Consider the following 22,632-nt stretch of genomic DNA (forward strand, 5'->3'; position numbering starts at 1 on the left):
GCACTTCCTGCTTTCAAACTGCTAGGTTGGCAGGAGCAGGGACCGAGCAACGGGAGCTCACCCCGTCACGGGGATTCAAACTGCCAACCTTCTGATCGGCAAGCCCTAGGCTCTGTAGTTTAACCCACAGCGCCACCCGCATCCCAGAAATAGTACCAGAGTTTGTTCTTGTTCCCATTGTGTGCAGAATTTGTCCTCTTCTGGATTCGCTTCTGCAGGAAGTTACTGGCATTTCACCTTGCTGTGTTAAACTGGAGCTGTCTGATTACCAATGAACGAAGCTACTGTAAATAGAAGGGCAAGCACTCACCGATGGTTTGGGAGCAGGCGATTTGCTGTTTTCTGGGGTCTTGGTCAACCATTCGTTGATGCGACTGGAGACGCCGACCTTTAGTCCAGCTGTTTCCTGGAGAAGATTCATTTCCCAATGTGATTACAGGTTGCATGCGAGGATGAATTATAAAAGGCGCGCGGGGGGGGGGGGGGAGGATTTAGGAGTGAAACCAAAGTGAGGGGAGAGAGACACTGAGTTGGCCAGCAGGTAATGGCTTTCTCCACCTGCCTTGCCCCACCCTCCAACCCTAGGAGCCTGGATAAGGGAACAGTTTCCAGAGGAAGAACAGCGAGCTGAGAGAGAGTCCTGCTTGCCATCAGGGGTGTTTGGTTTCACTTCACAGGGGAGTTGCTGCCACGGGGATAAAGTGTATGCTTATTCTAATGAGCTGAACAGAGTGAAAGATTATGAGGAATGGGAGTGTGGAGAGTTTGTGTATGAACTGAACAGTGCTTAGTTGTTGTTTTTTTGCTTCTATTTTGTTAATATTTTGTTAAAACAACTACCAGACTTTTAGAAGACATCTGAAGGCAGCCCTGTTTAGGGAAGCTTTTAATGTTTGACGGATTATTGTATTTTAATATTTTGTTGGAAGCTGCCCAGAGTGGCTGGGGAAACCCAGCCAGGTGGGCGGGGTATAAATAATTATTGTTATTATTGTTGTTGTTATTATTGTTATTATATTGTTCTATAGATTATGAATGCTGCACTGATTTGTTAAACTCATAATATGACTTTTCACAAACGTACAAAAGACAAAATGAAAAAGAAAAAACAGAAAAAGAGAAGAAAAGAAAAGAAAAGAAAAAGAGAAAAAAAGAGAAAAACACAAAATACATACAACTTTAAATAAACATTGATCGACTTCCCTTTATCTCGATTTCGGAAAATATTGCCTTGTTTATCTATCTGCTGTGTCTATTCCTTAATAAAACTTTTTACGTAGTAAGCGTTATCTCATGCCTACTGTGATTTCTGTAAGTACATATGTGTTTCTGATCAACATTTTGATTTTTCCCCTTGTCTCTATTTCCATATATATCCTAAATTTATTCCATTCATTGTTAAATTTTGCACTTCTTTGATTTCTTATTTTCTGTGTCAATTTAGCCAACTCCAAATAATCGGATAGTTTAAGTTGCCACTCCTTTAGTGTTGGGATTTTTGGTGTTTTCCAGTACTGTGCTATGAGGGTTCTGGCGGCCACCGTTGCATATTGAAAAAAGGTTCTATCTTCTTCTTTGATATCCTTACCAATTATCCCCAGCAAGAAGGCTTCGGGTTTTTTTAACAAACGTATATTTAAGAATTTTTTTTAATTCATTATAGATGGATTCCCAAAATTTTTTGAGAATCTCGCACGCCCACCACATATGGATGAAATCGCCCTATACATTTTATGTAGTTTTACTGGCGTTATGTACCACCTGTACATCATCTTATACATGTTTTCCTTTAGTGTCGTGCATGCTGAGAAATTCATATCTTTACACCACAATGCCTTCCATTTGTCAAACTCTATGTTATACCCTAGGTCTACCGCCCACTTCACCATCACTTCCTTTACTTCTTCGTCCTTGGTGTCCCACTCAAGCAACTGGTTGTACATTTTTGATAATAATTTTGTTTTACTTTCTATTATTTCAATCTGAAATCTAGATTTCTTGTCATTTATTCCGATCTTATTATCTTCTCTCCACATTGAATTAATTTGATGGTATTGAATCCAGCCAGTCAGCTTGCTTTTTATTTCTTCATAAGGTCTAATCCTCCACCCGGATTCTGTTTTGGTTAGTAAATCTTCATATGTCCATCTTTCCCCCTCGATGTTTAATTTTTTAATTGTTAAAATGTCTATTGGTGATAACCACCAGGGCGTTTTCTGCTCCAACAATTTTTTATTCCTTTCCCACACTTCCAGCAGTGACCCTCTGAGAATGTGATTAGAAAAACCTTTATGAACCCTTCCTTTATCTCGCCATAAATAGGCATGCCAACCGAATCTTAGATTAAACCCCTCTAGATCTAGCAAATTTTTGTTTTTGATGACAATCCAGTCTTTTACCCAACAAAGACATGCTGCTTCGTAATATAACCTCAAATTTGGAACCGCAAGACCACCCCTATCTCTTTGGTCTGTCAGCAATTTAAATCTAATTCTTGGTCTCTTTCCCTGCCAAATGAATTTAGAAAGTAATCTCTGCCATTCTTTGAATATTGAGGTTCCTCTAATTATCGGTATATTCTGGAATAGGAAGAGTAATTTAGGTAGTAAGCTCATTTTAATCGCCGCCATTCTCCCCAACCAAAATAGCTGGTGCTATTTTGTTAATTGTGCTATTTTGTTAATTCTGGTGCTGGAGGAGACTCTTGAGAGTCCCATGGACTGCAAGAAGATCAAACCTACCCTTCTTAAGGAAATCAGCCCTGAGTGCTCACTGGAAGGACAGATTGTGAAGCTGAGGCTCCAATACTTTGGCCACCTCATGAGAAGAGAAGACTCCCTGGAAAAGACCCTGATGTTGTGAAAGATGGAGTGCACAAGGAGAAGGGGACGGCAGAGGAAGAGATGGTTGGACAGTGTTCTCGAAGCTACAAACATGAGTTTGACCAAACTGCAGGAGGCAGTGGAAGACAGGAGTGCCTGGCGTGCTCTGGTCCATGGGGTCATGAAGAGGCAGAAACGACTAAACAACAACAATTAATTTATTAATGTTAATATTGTTTTATAGATTACAAACGCTTTGCCAATTTGCTAGTAACATGATCTTTGCTTTAATTGCAGTGTTTAGCTTATTTCTTAGTTGCAGCCTTGTTAAAGAGTTTTTATAGATTGCACTTGTTCTACTGATGATTCGTTAATTATTCTACATGAGTTATGCCGCGTTTGTGATGTTCTGTGATGTTACGTCTTGTTTGTAAGCCACTTTGGGACTCCTTCCAGTGAAGAGCAGCGTCGAAATATAATAAATCGTATCTCAAGCCTGTGTTTGGCAACTTCACGGAAGTGGTGGGCTTTGAAGTGATGTGACCTCAAAACTTAGAACAGATGCTGTAGTCTAGGAGCGCTATGCAATGGAGAGCCCCCATTGCCATTTAGATGCAAAGTGCAGGTTAAGATCATAAGGATAGTCCTGCTGAATTAGGCCAGTGGCCCATCTAGTCCAACATCCTCCAGAAAAACAATCTCTCAAAGGACCTGTTGATGGCATTTTACCATTGTACTGTTGCGGGTGTATTAACTTATGGTCTCTGTGTGTGTGGTTTGGGAGCTGCACGGTCAGGGGTAAAACAATGCTGTCCAGGGTTGTAAAGACTGCAGAGAGAATAATTGGGTGCACTCTTCCCACCTTGGATCAAATCTATGCTTCCAGGTGCCATAAGAAAGCTGCAGAGATAGTGCGCACCCCGGAAATGATCTCTTTCAGCTTCTGCCTTCTGGAAGAAGGTACAGGGTTATAAAGGCCAGGACTAGCCGCCTGAGAAACAGTTTCTACCCAAATGCAATTTTGGTTTTAAACGCAGTGTAAGGAGTTTCTATGGGAGTATATTGTATTTAAAAATGGGGTATCAGAGTTTTTAGGGGGCTAACCAGGTTGGGATAGCTGGGATAGCAGGCTTGTTGGGTTTTGAATGTTTTATGTAGATTTTTCAATTTCATTGTTATGTATGGGACAATGACAGTAAAGATTATCGTATCGTATTGCATCCTGTTTTTACGGTGGTCAACAACCAGGTGCCCCTGGTAATTCTGCAAGCAGGATCTGAACGCAACACCCCTCTTCCCACTTGTGATTCTCCATCCATCAGCAATGCCTAATAGACATGGACCGGTTAAGGTTTCCACTACCCCAAGCCCTGCGACAAGTGGACCTAAGCATCCTTTCCTCCCTTGCCTTGACCGCTATCTGGAATCAGAGCAGAGGCGCTTAAATGTGTGCGTGACATCGAAGGGGGGACACTTACCTTATTGGGCGTCCCCGTGCCAGAAGGTGACGAGAACACGTTGCCTTTTTCCCACATGCTTTTGATGTTTCGGACTCCCTCGGCAGGAACTGGGAGGTCAGAGGCTGCTGGCTTGGCGGCCTTTGCAGCTTTGGTGCCCTGCAGGAAGCAGCCAGTCAGTCTCCAGGCCAAATCAGACGTTCTTCCATTGCATAGTGAGCAGCTATGATTTTTCCTGGTATGTAGGACCTTACGGTCTTCAAACAAAAACATCTTGGAGGTCCCAGGCCACAGGGAGGTTAGGCTGGCCTCAACCAGAGCCAGGGCTTTTTCGGCTGTGGCCCCGATCTGGTGGAACGCTCTGCCACAAAAGACTAGGGCCCTGGGGGACTTGACATCTTTCTGCAGGGCCTGCAAGACAGAGCTGTTCCACCAGGCCTTTGGCCAAGGCACAGCCTGACCCCCTCCTTTGGTAACCCTCACAGAACTCTAGCCGAATGGTTGCCATTGATTTGATTTTGAATTGGTTTTATAATGAATTGGTTTTAGAATGCTGTGTTACTTTTATTGTTGTTAGCCGCTCTGAGCCCGGCTTCAGCTAGGAAGGGCAGGATATAAATTTAAAAAAATTATTATTATCATTATCATTATTATTATTTAATTCCATTTGCAGAGGGATCTATGGTGCACCAGTGGAGGGAGGGGTTTTCCCTAAGCACCACAGCCATGTTGGGGGCAGGGGAGCACTTTGCTGTGAATGCTGCTGGCGAGAGAAAAATTAAATCTACTCTTGAGTGGTCATCCAGGGATCTGGAGCAAAGTGGCATCAGTATGTGGACAACCCCCACTTCTGTTTTTCTGTACCATTTATGTCAGGGAAAGCTGTGCAGTTGCTTGCTGAGTGACTGGAGGTGGGGATGCAGAGGGAGGGAACTGTACCCAGCCATAGGGTCAGGTGTATGGGAGTGCCCAGCTGCCAATCATGAGACACCATGCAATTCAAATTCACATGCTGAGGCTGCAAAGGGAGAACCGAGAGCATGTCCTAAGCATGCTTCTGATCCTTCCTTTGCAGTCACCGCTTCAATTCAAAAATAATCTGCACCTGCAAAGATTCTCCCTCTAAGGATGCTTTCGGTTCTTCCTTTCCAGCTTCAAGTTACAGTATGCAAGCACTCGGAGAAGAACCAAGATTTCAACAAAAGGGACTGGGAGGGAGTGGCTGGGTTCAGACAGTACATAAAACCATGGATTGTGCTAACCATAGTTAAGAACCCACACCGTGGTTTGCTCTTCCAAACAAACAATAGGCAAACCATGGTTGTGAGCTTGGCCCCAACTGTGGCTTTCAATACTCTGTAGATTCAGATTCTACATCACACTGTGGTTAGTACAAGCTGTTCTTTACAAACCAGCTTCAGGCTGAGATTTCTGTTTTGGGTTTATTGACACTAAACACAGGTTTGTAGGCAGAGTTTGGTTCAGATGTTTAACCAATTTCATTAAGCAAACCATGGTTTTGTGTTACATCCAAGTTTACTCTTGCCTGGGCCTGGAGCCCCAAGTACATTTTCTGGGCCTTGCCAGCAGCCAACCAGAAGAACCCAATACACCCTGAAGCTGCAATAAGCTCACCTCAATTGCACTAGTGTACTGCTCCAACCTGCTGTCTATCTTGGAGACGACTGGAGTTGTGTGGGTAGGTTTCATTCCACTATGTAAAAAAATTAAACAAATGGAAAAAATGTTATTCCCTATTGCTGGGCACCAAATTTTTACAATGCTCTTGTTGCTACAGCAAGGGTCTTTTACCTCTTTTGGGCGGATTTGTTCAAGAACTCTGCACGTTCTTCTATCTAGAAAAGAAGAAAAGAGTCAAGTAAAATAAAATTCAAGGTTTGCTAAGGCAACAGAGCCTGGTGAAAAGAGAAAAAGATGCACTAAATAAAACAGTAGCACAACACACAACACCACCACAACAAGATGAGGTGACCATGGAGGGGAAGGAACTCATGGCTAGTTAGGGCCTTCTGTGGATTTTGCAGTTCTGTAAGCATGAGAGTCTCTTAGAATCATATAATTGTAGAGCAATAAAACAAACCCAAACAAACCCAGTAACTCCCTCCCACAAGCACATTTAAAAGGAGATATCTGGGATCTTCGTGTTGAATAATCCAGCGTGCAAGGAGTAATTGCACGCCAGATAATTCGCTTGCATGATAATGTCAGACTGCAGAATCGGAGCACCTGAACTGTTGCTCAGATTGGAAGTTTGGGGTTGCAGATGGCCCCAAACGCAGTGTGCTTTTCACTGCCACAAGATGGCAACGTAACACAGAGAGAAGGCTATAAAGGTAAAGGAACCCCTGACCATTAGGTCCAGTCGTGGCCGACTCTGGGGTTGCAGCGCTCATCTCGCTTTATTGGCTGAGGGAGCCGGTGTACAGCTTTCGGGTCATGTGGCCAGCATGACTAAGCCGCTTCTGGCGAACCAGAGCAGCACACGGAAACGCCGTTTACCTTCCCCCCAGAGCGGTACCTATTTATATACTTGCACTTTGACGTGCTTTCGAACTGCTAGGTTGGCAGGAGCAGGGACCGAGCAACGGGAGCTCACTCTGTCGTGGGGATTCAAACCGCCGACCTTCTGATCAGCAAGTCCTAGGCTCTGTGGTTTAACCCACAGCACCACCCACGTCCCTTGTCTGACTGCAGAATTGGAGCACCTGAACTGTTGCTCAGATTGGAAGTTTGGTGTTGCAGATGGCCACAAACGCAGTTGTGCTTTTCACCGCCACAAGATGGCAACGTAACACAGAGAGAAGGGTACAGTTCCCCTACAAATCCCTCAATTTTCTCCTTCTTTCAACCCCTCTCAGGGTTGTTTCAAAAATCATGTATCTCCAACAAGGATAATAGTATTTCAACATAATGGGGGAAACATACAAGCCACATGTCTAACAACCACATATAGGTACTTGTTTTTAATCCACATGTATGCGCTAGAAAGCCATGGCTGAGTGCAGAGAAACATTTGCATATGCAATCAGAACGTAACAATCTGCACACTCTCAGTGCTTTTTGTATCTACAGCTATATCTCTATGGGAACTTCATGTGAGGAAATCGATCACATCTGAAATGCCAGCCACTTTGCTCTTCTTGTCTGGCTGGTATTATTTGCCCTCCTCTGTGCCTATATATTCATGTTTTTCTTTAATTGAGAATCACTAAGAGATACCTGCTTGGAGAATGATAAACATGGCAGTATGCTTTTCTGTCAGACCACCCAGTTTATAGGAATCCTTGAAGAATTCAATAATTCCAGCATGGACGGACCTGACTGCACATCCCAGATTAATTTGCAGACTGGAATTTAGCAATCCATCCGATTCTTTTACTCTCTGGATGTCCCATATTTTGCCACAAACACGCACACACACCAAGTTTTTAAATGTGCAATTTGAGAGAAAACACTTTCTGAGAGAAAATGCATTTAAAATAATCAGCTAAATGCACGTTTTCGTGCATTTAAAAATAATAATCATAGCTTAAGGCGGAAACAAGACAGAACAGACTTGTGAGTGAATACATGCAAAAGATAAAATGGACTGGAAGCCAATGGAGTAAATCTATCTCTACTCCAGAGGTGGGTAACCTGTGATCCATCTCCAGATGTAGCTGAATGACAACTCTCGCTGTTGCAAATCATTTGCTACGCTGGCTGAAGCTGCTGGAAGGTCACAGGTCAAGCACGGCATGGGAGCCCTTTTCCTCCCCAAGGGCCGTATTTCCTAGTGAGGAACTTTCTAGGGGGCCACATGCAGGTGGAGGAAGCAGAGCCAAGTATGGACAGAGCAGCAGGTTTGAATCTCTACCTTTGTACAATAGGTTAGGTTTTAGCAATAGCTCATTCGGTAGAGCATGTGACTCTTAATCTCAGGGTTGTGAGTTTGAGCCCCATGTTGAGCACACTAAAATTTTTAGTCAAGAGATTGTAAGGCTTCTGTCCATACGAACCTGCATGACTGCTAAGGTTTTCCTCCAGGGCTCTTGCTTTAAGAAGTATGATGGGTGTCAGTAACCCATGACAGGGCCTTTTTAGTTGCAGCACCCCATGTTTTTGGCTTCAGGGAAACACTGTTTTATCTGCCCAGGATCATTGTGATGCTGCGTTTTTTACATAACTTTTAAAATTGGTTTGTATCTCTACCTGCTGTTGGTGTTTTGTGCTGTTTGGCTTGTGTGGTTTGTATTATATTTATTGTTGCTTGTAGTTTTTTAACAGTTGGCTGATAAATGGGATGAACAAACAAACAAATTAAAGATTGCTTTGTAATTTGCAGGCTTGCACACTGGGGTCACCAACCTGGTGCCCTCCAGATGTTGCTGGACTAGAACCCCTCACCTCCCCCCCAAAAAACATGGAGCATGTTGGGTGGGTCTGATGGGAGTTGGGAGTCTGACAACCTCTGGAGGGAACTACATTGACTGCCCCTGGCCTACAAAAAATGGGAGAAAGAAAACGTATTTGAAGGAGTTGATCAAGCTGAGCACAAGATTATTTACAGGAAAACAGATGTCACTGCACAACACCAACATGCTCACAACTTAGAAATGTTATGGGCACATACGGTAAACAGAATTACAAAATAGATCTGTAAAACAAGACAGAAAGCAGGAGAGATCTGTAAAAACAAGCAGCAATATGTAAAACAAGACATCAAAAGCAGAAGGTGTTATGATCTCTCTAAATCCGAATTCCAAACCCAGCCTGTTTCTTTCTCTCTCAGTCTGAATTTTACATCCTGTTCAATCTAAAACTATAGAGTTTAATACACTATCCTTTTAAAATCAGCGGCGAAACTCTTGTTCCTGTTAATGGTTCTGCGCAGCAGAGACAGATCTCTGTTGTGAGTGCAAGCAACACACACACATGCCAGGATTCACAAGGCAGCACATAAGAATCTTCCTCTGGGAAGCATAAGCAATGAAAAAGAACAACAGTAACAGTAAAACCTACTCTACAGCTTCCTATTTTTTATTTTTTTGAGGAAGCCCAAAGTCAACTCCAGATGTAGATTAAGCTGGGAATGAAGAGAACCGGTCAAGGAAGGGTGATATCTCTTTTCCAAATTTGTCGGAATCTGCAAACAGTACTTAAGAGAGCCCATCTAGATGAGCATTGTCCATTTCAATTAAAACAGCTCTGCAGGGTCTTGCACACAGAATCCCACCGAACATCTGCTATCAGATCTTCTAAAGCAGCAGCAGATGACATGGAGCATCACGCCCCTGACCGCCTTCTGGCTGAGTGGCTGCTGCATACTGGGATGAAGGGCAAGACAGGCATGCAGTAGGTGCAGTGCAAACGTGCCAGCAGGAGCGCTGGTTTGGCTCTGCCAGCCCGTTTGCACAGCCCCCACCTTGCCATCTCCATCCTAGTATGCAGTAGCAACTCAGCTGGCATAAGGTCAGGTGAGTGGCATAGCCCAACCCTGCTGTCCACTGCTGCTTCTAAGCTTGAGAAACTGGAGATAGCAGGGACTGAGACCTTCTGCATGAAAAGCATGTGCTTTGCCACTGAGCTATGATCTCTTACGATTGCCTTGTAGGTGGCGCTGCCACAAGCAGCTGCCCAGTTGGCACTGAGCCGTAACTGACCTAAGAGCCAGTGTGGTGTAGTGGTTAAGAGTGGTAGACTCGTAATCTGGGGAACCGGGTTTGCTTCCCTGCTCCTCCACATGCAGCTGCTGGGTGACCTTGGGCCAGTCACACTTCTCTGAAGTCTCTCAGCCCCACTCACCTCACAGAGTGTTTGTTGTGGGGGAGGAAGGGAAAGGAGAATGTTGGCTGCTTTGAGACTCCTTCGGGTAGTGATAAAGCGGGATATCAAATCCAAACTCTTCAACAGGGTAGCAAATTCGGCAAGCAAAACTTTACTTCTTCTCATTGCTACATCCATGAAATATAGTCGGAGTCGCGTAGTGATTTCATGCTCTTTACTGCAGCTCATAAAACAGTGAATGAATCCCCCCCCCCCAAAAAAAACCCCTCTGGCTTTATATACATTATTTACACAATGGGTCCCGTCCGATTGGCTGATTCTGCTTCCCTCCTGGAGCCTGATTGGGCTGCTCTCACAGGCCAATCAGTTGTTGCATTCTAGGATCCTACCTGCCTATTGTTCTAGGATCCAAGCTTAGTACATAACACCCCACATGCTGCCGCTGTTGGTGGTGGTGGTGGTGGGAGAATACTTCGTATCTTTTTGGTCACAAAGCACAGAGCACCAAAACAGACAAACAAAAAGTTGGTAACCTTATTCCCAGAGGGTCGAGCTCAAGACAGGACCGTTAGCAGTAAAGACTTTGCACAGTTATAGAGCAAAAGTGTTTATTTGAATGTGGCCTGGACACTCCCTCCAAAAACTAAATAAGGGAGGTGGGCTGCAGCCAAACCATACCGTTAAACAGAGGCGCTGTCTTGCGCCCAAGATTAGAGGGGGAGGGTGTTGGGAGAGCGCATGGCGTCGCTTCGTTGGGAGTGGCTGAGTGGGGAGCCCAGTGTGACGTGGCTTCCTCTGTTGTGCTCAGCCTCCTTGGCCCCCTGAACATCAAAGAGGCTCGGCACCCTGCCAGAAGATCTTGAGGGGGCCGAAGACCCCTCTGCCTTCAGGAGTCGGTGCACCTGTCTTCAAAGCAGATTCAGCGAACATTTAAAGCATCTTGCTTCCTTCAAAGAATTGCAGGAACTGTAGCTTGTTAAAGGTGCTGGCAATCATATAGGCCTGTGAGGAGCAAACTTCCTTCTGCCCAGGATGTGGCAGAAGGAAGCTATGTGCTTTAAATGTGTTGAAAGTGCTTTAAGTATGATCTGACCGTCATGTTGGAGTGAGCCAATAGGCAAGGCCTGTACTGTTGCTTTGAATTTTTGTACAGCAATCAGAATTTTTAGATGCTATCAGCAGAACCAAGGAAGAGGAAAAGGCATTATTTCCACACCTACTTCGCAAATGAAATAGGGGATACATTTCATCAAACCTGGATTAAAACGGTACGGACACTAGGAGCCAGCTGAAATTCCTTCTTGACCTGCAATTAACCCTCCACATGGACCCAAGAAAGCCTTACCTTGAGAGAGGAACCTTTTGGGGTGAAACATTTGAACGGCTTCTTGTCTTCGCTCTGGGCTTCCTCGGGCATCTTTTGGCGTTTCTCGGCAGCTTCCGCCCTTCTCCTCTCAATTTCTTCCTTCAGCCGCCTCTTCTCTTCCTACCAAACTCACAATATGTAGTGAATGAGTAGCTTGTAGCTCATTTTCATGTTTACGTCTCTCTCTCACACACACACACACACAAATTCAGGACAAAACAAAATAAAAAAATTCCTTCCAGTAGCACCTTAAAGACCAACTGAGTTAGTTCTAGGTATGAGCTTTCGTGTGCATGCACACTTCTTCAGATATTTTCGTGCATGCACACGAAAGCTCATACCTAGAACTAACTCAGTTGGTCTTTAAGGTGCTACTGGAAGGAATTTTTTTATTTTGTTTTGACCATGGCAGACCAACACGGCTACCTATCTGTAACTCAAATTCAGGACAGCAATTAACACAGCTGCTTCAGCAAAGCCACCGCTAGAGTGTGGCGCAATACCATGGAGTAATAGCATACATCTATATATCAATGGAAAGACAATTTAATGAAGAATGTAAAGCAACAAAGTTTGTTCAGTTATCAGTATTCTATCAAAGTTTATATCCAAATAACCAGAAAAAAAGGAAGCACAACTTGCTTAGGTTGATATGCAGCAGCTTTCCTTCATTTGAATGTAGCCAATGAGCATGAGTGTTTAGAGAGCCAATCAGGTATCATCTTGTTTTGGCAATGATCCAATCAGGTCACAGTAGGATTCAGCTATTGATGTTATGTACCAGAGCTGAGAGGAGGACATTTGTCAGTGTGTTATGCGATTGCTATCAAGTTGGTTGGGGTGTTTTGTTTTGTTTTGTTTTGTTTTGTTTTGTTTTGTTTTGTTTTGATTTTTTTTTCATTTAGTGAGCTTTTATAATGTAATAAAATTAAAGAAACGGCACAGAGTTGGCTAGTCACCCAAAAAGTGATGTAAACTAGTACTGCTAAGTGAACAAGGCTACAGTTATGAAGAAATTAGAAGAAAAATTGGTGGGAACTTAACCAAAGGTGGCATTTCTATACTAGTGTATACAGGCATCCATGAAGACAGGAGTCAGGCTACAGTGGAAACTGCACTTCCTTTAATATTGTTGCAATCACACATACACAATAAAAATTAAGAGCTAAGGACAAACCCCAACAGATCACACACAGAGGATTATTTAAGTCTGGCAAGCATCTCTCAAGGACTGAGGCTGTGGGCAGGGGGGTGGGGCGTGCCCAGCCTGAAGTGGCTGTTCAGAGCACTGATTGGTTAGGAGAATGTGACATCACAAAGCACTTTCTCTGTTCTTGCAGGGGGTTCATCTAGATGACCTTTGGGGTGCCTTCCAACTCTACAATTTCATGATTCTCCACAGAGCAGTTTTTTCCAATTTAAAAGCAAACAATTGGGATCTATCCGTTCCTACCCCTGTGGTAAATTTCTGTATCTTCCCCACACCCAGCTAGAACTGTAGCAGGGGAACAGAATTCCTGACCGTCCTGTGGCACAACAGTAAAAAGGGCAGGATAATCCATAAATTGCAAGTATAACTTAGGAAGAGAAGAACTCATTTCATTGTTTTATTATTTTGTAAGCTGCTTTGAGGAAGTTGTTGCTGTTGCTTACAACCGAGCGGTGTGCAAATTTGGTGAAACAAGTAATGAAACGAACCAACAATATTGCAAGCTTTGAAAGTGCACCTCGTACAATGCAATTATCTCTTGATAGGAGTATTTCCCTTAAAGAGTATTTCAATATTAGTCACTGGTTGCCTCATTTTTTGGAATGTGCTGCTGTCTTTCGTTAAAGCCATAGGGTTTTAGGAGCTAGACGCTCAGTTTTAAAAGGCAATTACCCTCCGTTTAAAGAGCTTATTCCAAACCAGATTTTTCCATTAAAGTAAGTCTGAGTCACAACACCACCAGAAGAATCTTTGCCAAAGGAACAGAGCAACCTAATTCAGAGATGTACAACCAGAAGCTAGGCACAATTCTTAGGTCCAATTGAGATATTATTTACCCAAACCAATGATCCTGTTCTTATGGTAGAAAGCTGGGCAATTGGTCCCTCACCATGCTCAGGATATAGTGTACAATGCCACTGCTCTACAAAGACACCCATGCACACAGAGGGTCAAAGTGCCTGCCCTTTCCCTGTCAATCAGTGTAGACAAAACTTATGTAGATGCACCAGTGGAATCTCTCCATATGAGGCAGTTTCCTCCATCAACCACAACAATGTCTTGTTCTGAATACATCAGGCTTCTTCAACCTCGGCCCTCCAGATGTTTTGAGACTACAATTCCCAGCATCCCTGACCACTGGTCCTGCTAGTTAGGGATCATGGGAGTTGTAGGCCAAAAACAAGGTTGAGGAAGCCTGGAATACATCAAGCAGCTATTACCTCCTCCCGAGTTTTTCTTTCTGCCTCCTCCTTCTTCTTCCTCTGCTCCTCCTCTTCCAGAATCTTCCGGCGCTCTTCGCGCTTCTTCTTCAGCTCCTCCAGCTCCACGGCTGCCTCCTGTTGTTTCTGTTTCATCTTCTCGAACTCTTCGCTCTCGTTTTCGCCTCGGCGACGGCGCAGCTCCTCCACCCGCTTGCCAGCCTCCACGTGGGACACCGGCTTGGCTTCTTCAGAATCTGGGGTGGTTTTGAGGCCTGGGCGGCTGGGAGAGAAAGAAGCAAGCGACAGTGAGGAAGAGTATTCTGTAGCTTGTCAGGATTGGCATTGTGAAGATCAATCTAGATATAATGCAAAATGGAATGGAATGGATGGCAGAGACCGCTGTACCCTGAACTGGACCACTTCAGAGCGCAGAATGGGGTGTCGTAGCTTTCAATTCTCTTCTACTTTTTTAAAAAAACTCCCTCAATATAATAAACCAGCACATGAGGGAGAGTGGTTCTTGCCTAGCTCTCTCCCCAGTATGAAAATATATTATGCACTTTTTACATGGGAGAGCACAGTAAATAAAACTCTGCCACTTGCAGTCCGAAGTCTAGACACTGAGGTCCAGCTCTGAGGGCCTTCTGGTGGTTCCCTCACTGCGAGAAGTAAAGCTACTGAGAACCAGGAGAAGGGTCTTCTCGGTGGTGGCACCCGCCCTGTGGAATGCCCTCCCATCAGATGTCAAGGAAATAAATGACTATCTGACTTTTAGAAGACATCTGAAGGGATGTCTTCACTGTTTAGGGAAGTTTTTAATATTTGATGTTTTATTGCTTTTTATTATTATTATAAAAATTCTGTTGGGAACCACCCAGAGTGGCTGGGGAAACCCAGCCATATGTGTGGGGAATAAATATATTACTATTATTATTATTTATTATATATATATGTATGGAAGTGAGAGCTGGACCATAAAGAAGGCTGATTGCCGAAGAATTGATGCTTTTGAATTATGGTGCTGGAGGAGACTCTTGAGAGTCCCATGGACGCAAGAAGATCAAACCTATCCATTCTTAAGGAAATTAGCCCTGGGTGCTCACTGGAAGGACAGATCGTGAAGCTGAGGCTCCAATACTTTGGCCACCTCATGAGAAGAGAAGACTCCCTGGAAAAGACCCTGATGTTGGGAAAGATGGAGGGCACAAGAAGAAGGGGACGACAGAGGATGAGATGGTTGGACAGTGTTCTCAAAGCTACAAACATGAGTCTGACCAAACTGCGGGAGGCAGTGGAAGACAGGAGTGCCTGGCATGCTCTGGTCCATGGGGTCACGAAGAGTCGGACACAACTAAACGACTAAACAACAACAACAACTAATATTAATATTAATATTATTTTTTGGTAGAATCCAGAATTCTACCAGCTCGTTCTGTTTTAATGGGAAGACTGGTCCTCACTTAAGCTTCAGGGAATCATAGCATGATATTTTCCCTGGTGCTCTCTGAAGCATGTGGCTACTGAGGAAAATTCCTTTTCACTGGTGGCAGCCTTGACTTTGGAATGGTCTTTGCAGGCAGCCGCATCCAGCACCTATTTTGATGGTACTTCAGCACCAGGCAAAAATTCTCTTTATCAGGCCTTTTATCCTTACCTGTTTGACCTCTGCTGCTGTGCTTATGCTGCCCTCCTTAGATTTGCTGCTTTTAGTATAGTCTATGTATGTTTCTAATTGTTCTCATTACGTTTCTGAATTATTTATTTTTTGCAAGCTGCCTTGGGTATTTGTTTGTCGGGGATGGGGAGAAAATATATAACCGTTTCATTGCACTTGTGTCTTTGCTGTACTTTATATTTTTAATGCATATATGCATTAACACACACACAGTTTATATTATGTATTGTTTTATTATTACTTGTTTGTTTTTAAAAAAAAAATAGTGTACATTGCAAGTGTCAAAAGCATGGGAAACAATCAATATTCTTTGAGCCTCTCAGGACTTCACACTTTATCTTTATATGGCTCAAACACACATAGTTTAGGTTTGCAGACGTATGCAGCTTCAGGGGTCATCTTTACAACCCTAAATAGCTTCAGCTTTACAGAAATGGAGGCTTGCGAGTGGCGTTTACAATATCATCTCATCTACTGAAAGGGCCACAGGGGAAATGAGCGGGAGATTAAAACAAAACAGCTGGCTAATCCAACCTCTACAGTAAGTAGAGCAGTGTTGATTTCCCAGGGCCACATTGAGATGGGGCTGCAAGAGGTATCTGAGAACGTGCGGTGAATCTGGGCAGATCATAAGAATAAGAGAAACGAGTTTCTGCTGCTGGCTCTTGAGCTGTGTTTCTCACGTGGTCAAAGTGAGCTCTCTCGCCCTGTTGTCTGACGTGTCCCAGTCCCGAGGCAAGTTTCTCTAGAGAACTTTCATGCTAGCCGGGGGACAGAGAATGACGCTAGCAAAATCCCCCTCAAGGCAAAACCCTGCCGACATTCAGATCATGTGAATGTCAACCTACACCAAATCTTGGGAATTTGTTGCAATGTTTAATTGTTTATAACCTGATTTATTTATTTATTTACTTTTAATTTTACTTGATTTATATACCACCCTTCATCAGATGATCTCGGGGCAGTCCACAAGGTAAAAACACGAGAGAAGAGCACAAATAAATAGTTGGAACAGAAACACACTTGAAAGGCTGTAGAATATTAATCGGCCAAAGGCCTGAGCGGAGAGGAACGTTTTCACCTGGCACCTAAAGATATACAGTGAAGCAGATGAAGGTGATGGACTACATGGAACTGGAGGAAATGACTGGCAGAATCCGAGACCAGGGAGAAGAGTCGGTGGAGGAAGATTGGAAGAAATTTAAAGACTATCTACAGAAACATTGTAAAATTAATGAATGTTAGAAGGATGTTGGAATGAAGTTATGTGGTTTTAGCAGAAATGTTATAAGGGTTTAGGAAGAAATAGACTGTTAATTGGTGAAAGGAGGGAAAGTAAAGTTACATTATATTAAGATAAATTACAGAACAAAAAGTGGAAAAGATGGAAAGGATTTGCTGAAATAGTTAACTGAACTAGAATACAAAAAAGGGAGGTGTGAGGAGGTCAAGGAAACAAGCAAATGAAAGACATGTTATGGGAAGATTAGCTGTGTTTTTTTTTCTTTTTTCTTTTTCTTCTTCTTCTTTTTCTTCCTTATTGTGATGCGTTGTTTTGTTCTTGTTTGATATGGTGTTTTTACACTTTCTTTTTGTAACCTTTAAAACTTTAATAAATATTATTTATATATATAAAAAAAGATATACAGTGAAGGTGTCAAGTAAACCTCCCTGGGGCGAGTATTGCACAAACGGGGAGCCACGGCAGAAAAGGCCCCCTTGCCACCTTCCAGATCTCTTGTGGAGGAGGCACACAAACAAAGGACTCAGATGATGAATACAGAGTCCAGGTCAGTTTATATTGAGAGAGACAGACCTTCCACCCCACCTTTCCTCCAAGATAGCACATATACTCCCCCCCCCCATTTTATCCTCACAACAACCCCATGGCTGAGGTTAGGCTAAGAGGTAGAGACAGACTTTTAGAAAACATCTGAAGGCAGCCCTGTTTAGGGAAGCTTTTAATGTTTGATGCATTACTGTATTTTAGTATTTTGTTGGAAGCCGCCCAGAGTGGCTGGGGAAGCCCAGCCAGATGGGCGGGGTATAAATAATAAATTATTATTATTATTATTATTATTATTATTATTATTATTATGCCATGAGCTTCACAGCTGGATGGGCCTATCTGGTCCTAATCTAACACTCGAACCGCTTCACCACACTGGCAGACTCCAGCTCTTATAGCCAACTCACCGCTTACCTTTTAATTTCCTAAAGGATAAACACTGCAGGCAGAAGCACCACGCCAACGTCGCTGCCCTGTGCAAATTGCCCAGTGCTTCACAGAGTAAACTGTGCAAGATTAAACTTTTCAGGACTCAGCTAAAGCCATGCAGGAGGCTAGACTTCTGGCCATTTCACTGCACTATTGACCTAACTGGTGTACTCGTTGCCAATGGGGCAGAGAAATCATGGGGAACGAGAACGGGAACGCAGATTAACAGGTTAGCGAGAAACCCTTTCAAGCCTCCCATGTAAAAATGGCTTTTGTCTTTCCTACGGCACAGTTCATCCTGTTGCAGCCAAGACCCATTAAAGGCAACACCAGGCCCAAGTATAAACACTGCCCCCTTACGAGTGTATCTCTTACCTAAATGCATTCTCCGTATGCTTAAGTTTGTGGGCAGGGAGTTCCTGGAAACGCTCCCCGTTCTGTGGCTTCGAGTCCGGAAATCCCTTCTTGCGATCCCAGCCGGGCTTAGCCTCTTCTTTGGGTGCTTTGTCCCTGATCAGCTTGCTGTCTTTTATCTGCTAGGGAGACATTGCAAAAATGAAGCAATTACATCCTAGCACCCCAGAGGAGAGGCATCCCTCTCCCGCTTTCAGCAAGCAGATGATGAGCCATTAATCTTCTGCAGATGTTCTGCAGCAGGAGAACTTGTGGTCTGCCAGATGTTGCTGGGCTCCAATCAGTCCCATCCAGCCATAGCCAATGGTCAGGGGTGATGAGAGTTACAATCCAACAACATTTCAAGGGCCACAGTTTCCTGATCCATGTTTTGCAGCGGCTCTTACAACAGGTGTGGGGAACCCAGGGCCGAACTACAAATCTCAGCATCCCAGGTCATTGGCCATGCTGGCTGGGGATGGTAGGAGCTGTAGTTCATCAACAGGGATTCATCACAAGTCTACCAAGCTGGAGAAACTGGCAGGAAGATCAACTCCCTCCCCACCCCCACTATTGGCCATGGACAATCCTGTTTCTGCACAAGTCCATTTAGGCAGTGTTGAAAGTTCTCCCCAACCCTGCAAAATCCAGAGCAGGTCAGGACAAAGAAAAGGCTTCACAAAACTGCACCTTGACTCAACTTTTTCCACCAGCACCACCATGTATTTTATACTTCTGGTGGAAGCAATAATAACCAACTCCACAGCCTCAGCTGCTGTTTGCCATGTTTTCCCCCCCTCCTAGCATTCTCTGAGGAAGCACTGAATTCACTATACAGTCATACCTCGGGTTACTAAATCGCTCTTTGCGCATGCGCAGACACACCGAATTGCAACCCGCGCATGCACAGACGCACCACTGCGGGTTGCGAATGTGCATCCCGCACAGATCACGTTCGCAACCCGAGCGTCCACTGTAACTGGCTTCATGATGACGCTACAACCCGTCAAAAAAATTATGGAAATGCCAGCCCCAACTTTGCTCTGTGCAAAAAGGATGGGGAAACTGGGAAAGCCATTTTATCACACACCCCTTACAACTATAACTGGTCTCTGCTTTTTATTTTATTATTTATTAAATTTGTATACCACCCTTCATCCAGGGCGGTTCACAACAGAAAAAAAATACAAAATGAGAACATAGGATACCTAATGAAACAAAACAAAAACAAACCAATAACCCCACATCCCACAAACACATTTAAAAGGGTCATAGGATGGGAGAAGAGGAATGTTTTTGCCTGGCACCTAAAGATATGTAATGAAGGTACCAGGTGAGCCTCTGTGGGGAGAGCATTCCAAAATGGGGGAGCCACCACAGAAAAGGCCCGTTCTTGTGTTGCCATCCTCCAGACCTCTTGTGGAAGAGGCACACAAAGAAAGGCCTCAAGGGATGCCGATGGTTCTTGCTCTGTGGGTTAGCCACCTGTGCTCAATGCCACGACTTGGACGTCCTGCTCCTGTCAAGGTGAGCCACTAACTCCTGTTCCCTGTGCCATGCGCAGGTTATGGGTTTTAATGGCTTCAGGCGCATGTAGGTGCAGACATAACTCCACCACACCTATAGGACCATAGAAAGCTGTTTTACATCAAGTCAAGACAATTGGTCTTTCTAGCTCACTGCCAGTGCCTTCCTTGGATTTCAGACAGGCCTCTCTCCTTCTCTGGCCTACCTGGAGTTGCCAGAGAATGAACCTGAGACTTTGTTCAAGCAAACCAGGTAGCCTGAGCTGCAGTCCTTCCCATATGCTTTGCGCAAGCATATAAGCGGTTCTACTGCTCAGGTTGAGCTCCAATGCCAAAGGCAAGCCAAGTGGAGTTCTTCCCTTTTGCTGCGCAATTCTTGGCCTAGTGATATTCTCAGCCAGATGCAACATCCTTGCAAAGTCCTTCCCACCCCAAACGGCGTCATTTGGGATTAGCATCATTTATGTCCACGGCTGACAGCCTGACCCTACAGCACACTGAGTCATCATGCCTGGATGCTCACTGGAACTGTGCAGTGTTAAAAAACAACAACCCCTCTTCTGACACATAAGAGAAATTGTATTCTCAGGAAGAACATCAGTTAAACTAGCAGCCAAAGCAAACCTGAAATGGCAGTGAGCAAAAATGCAAATGTTCTCCCTTGACTCAACCGAGCAACCTTCACCATGCACAAATGCTAAAGTCTTTGAGAAAGGAATTTTGGAGATTGCCAAATATATTTGTAGGGGGGAGGTATGTCAAGATGGCTCTACTACACATTTATTCCAATTTCAGGGTAGGAATGAAACCCAGACATACAACAACATAGTGTTTCAACTGTTGCATCACAGCAGTTGCATCATTTGGGGGGGGGAGGTAGAATGTTTTCCCAGCTTTCTCTCAATGTTGATATTCAAGATGCACATAAAAAATACAATAACATTTTTTAAAAATCAATTAAGAGAAAAAGGACCCAGACAAAATATGAATACAAAAGCTGGAAGCAATTCACTAATGCCACTAACCAGCCACCACCAGGCTGCAATATCCCCAAATCCCTCCTAAAAATATATAATAAAAATAATAAAATAATTAATAAAATAAACCTTCCAGGAAACAGAGCGAACCACTTCAGAAATGCTCCCATCCCCATCAGAAACTGAGATTCCATCATGGAGGGCAGAACTCCAACCCAAATCTAGTAACACATGGTAGCTTTTCTAAGTTTGAGGCTGCAATTCTATAACACTTTACAGGAGTGATGAACTCAATGACACTTACTTATGAGTAGGTATATATAGCATTGCTCTTTCAGTTTCACACTTCCTCTAATATTCCTGCCCCCAAAGACACCTAGACAAGTTTTTGATATCCTGCAAACTCATTTAATTGTGATTACTTAATTTTCAGTTAAAATGTAGATAATTTACCAACAGCTCCTTAATCAGTTGACTGGCAACCAGCTGACTTAGAAGGAATATATAATGTGTGGTATTTTAATCTGGATCTCTCAAATACTTCTTTTGGGCAATCCAAATCCTAACTGGATTTCAAGATCAAAATTCTCCAAAGAAAGTTGTGAGCCTTTTATGACCACAATTTAGACTAAGAGCTTATCCTCTTGTAAACATAAATGCATTTTAAAAAGAAAAAAGGGGGGTGGAGACTCTGTAAATAAAGAAAAGGAAAATAAAATGTGGTTCATGCTGCATGTCTAGCCAAATTGGAAGCAGGAAATACCACAAATATCATGTCATGAGAAAGCTTGCTTCAGTACGACGTTTGCAGGCCAGCTCTGCACACCCAGAATTTTAAGGTAGTCTAGAGAAGCAAACTGAGTCTAGGATGTAAACTGAACTGGATACAGAACGATGGTCGCCCTTGTGAACTGGAATCTCTTCTCGTTTTCACAGTTTTGCTTTTCCTTGAGAAATTGGTGAATGGTCAAGCTCATCACTTAATTGCCAACAACACATAGCACTTCATTTAGCATTTAAGGATGGGAACTGACCAAAATATAGCCTTTTCTCAGCTTGCTTTAAAAGTACACAGGGAAATCCTTTGTTTTATGGGTCAGGCAACAGATGATACTTGCCAGTTTCATCCTCCTGGAACTGGGACCATGGGTAGTGAAAAGGGATGGAGGAGAAAGTCAATTTACTTTACATTTCAAGTCAAATCTACCCAATTCGCAGGTGAACCGAAACACAACAATCCTTTCTCTGAATTTTGCAGTGTGGTTCACCACTCAAGTAATGTGTTCAAAAATGCATATGCTCAGGCTAACTGTATAAAGAGGCATAGATTGGTGGGGAATTGTTTGCAAGTATGTGTATGTTAGGCAAAATTAAATACAAAAAAAAAATGGTTATGGAAAGATTCACTTAAACGAAACCTACATTATGGTTCTTGCATAAGTGAGCCAGACTCTGAGTTTGGGAATGATGCTCTAGGACCCAATATTCTTTACTTACCATACAGTGAAACACAATGGCACCAGCTCCTGTGTTTACAGAAGAAATGCAATGCACTGTATTTTGTAAATTTTTTCAACATGGGGGAGGAAGCTGGAGTCTGCATATTTTATATTATGAAATGGAAAATCATTAGTTAAGTTCAGACTAAGGAGCTAAAGGTTTCTTGGGGTATCCATCATTAACAGAATAAATTACCAATTCCAGGAAGAGAAGTTATGAGGAAATGGAGGGAGAAATTGAGAAATGGAAGGTTAGTCGGTGCCAGTCCAGAACCCCAACACCAGATGCTCCCTTAACCTACTAAAAATACAGGACCAATGACCACATCCTGCACTCTGTACAGGGATGTGGGCTGAGGTTGACTGAAGCTGGTTCTTTGGTAAAATGGGAATGCGATATTTTCGTCATACACCTGGATACAAGCTAAGGCTGGGGCAGGCTAAACTAGCCTCGTGCCTGTTTTACAACACACCCAGTTTCACAAAGCTTTGACTCAGCT

At 43.5% G+C, this 22,632-nt stretch overlaps 1 protein-coding gene across 7 annotated transcripts in view; it reads right to left on the minus strand.

Moving 5' to 3' along the window:
* Positions 1–184: 184 nt before the first annotated feature.
* Positions 185–22,632, minus strand: part of CALD1 (caldesmon 1) — a 190,384-nt gene continuing 167,936 nt past the window's right edge. For 2 of the 7 annotated variants that reach the window (XM_081879741.1, XM_081879743.1), the window contains 7 exons: positions 18,113–18,273; positions 13,863–14,124; positions 11,412–11,552; positions 6,092–6,135; positions 5,915–5,993; positions 4,301–4,438; positions 190–406 (listed from right to left, as the gene is read on the minus strand). In XM_081879741.1, the coding sequence (XP_081735867.1) occupies positions 266–406; positions 4,301–4,438; positions 5,915–5,993; positions 6,092–6,135; positions 11,412–11,552; positions 13,863–14,124; positions 18,113–18,273 (966 nt within the window). In that variant the 3' untranslated portion in view covers positions 190–265. Of the gene's footprint in view, positions 407–4,300; positions 4,439–5,914; positions 5,994–6,091; positions 6,136–11,411; positions 11,553–13,862; positions 14,125–18,112; positions 18,274–22,632 lie in introns of all 7 variants that reach the window. The other 5 variants (XM_081879745.1, XM_081879744.1, XM_081879742.1 and 2 more) reach the window with 5 other exon arrangements.

Source organism: Podarcis erhardii (genome assembly GCF_964252035.2).
Source record: "Podarcis erhardii genome assembly, chromosome: 10".
Taxonomy (NCBI): Eukaryota; Metazoa; Chordata; class Lepidosauria; order Squamata; family Lacertidae; genus Podarcis; species Podarcis erhardii.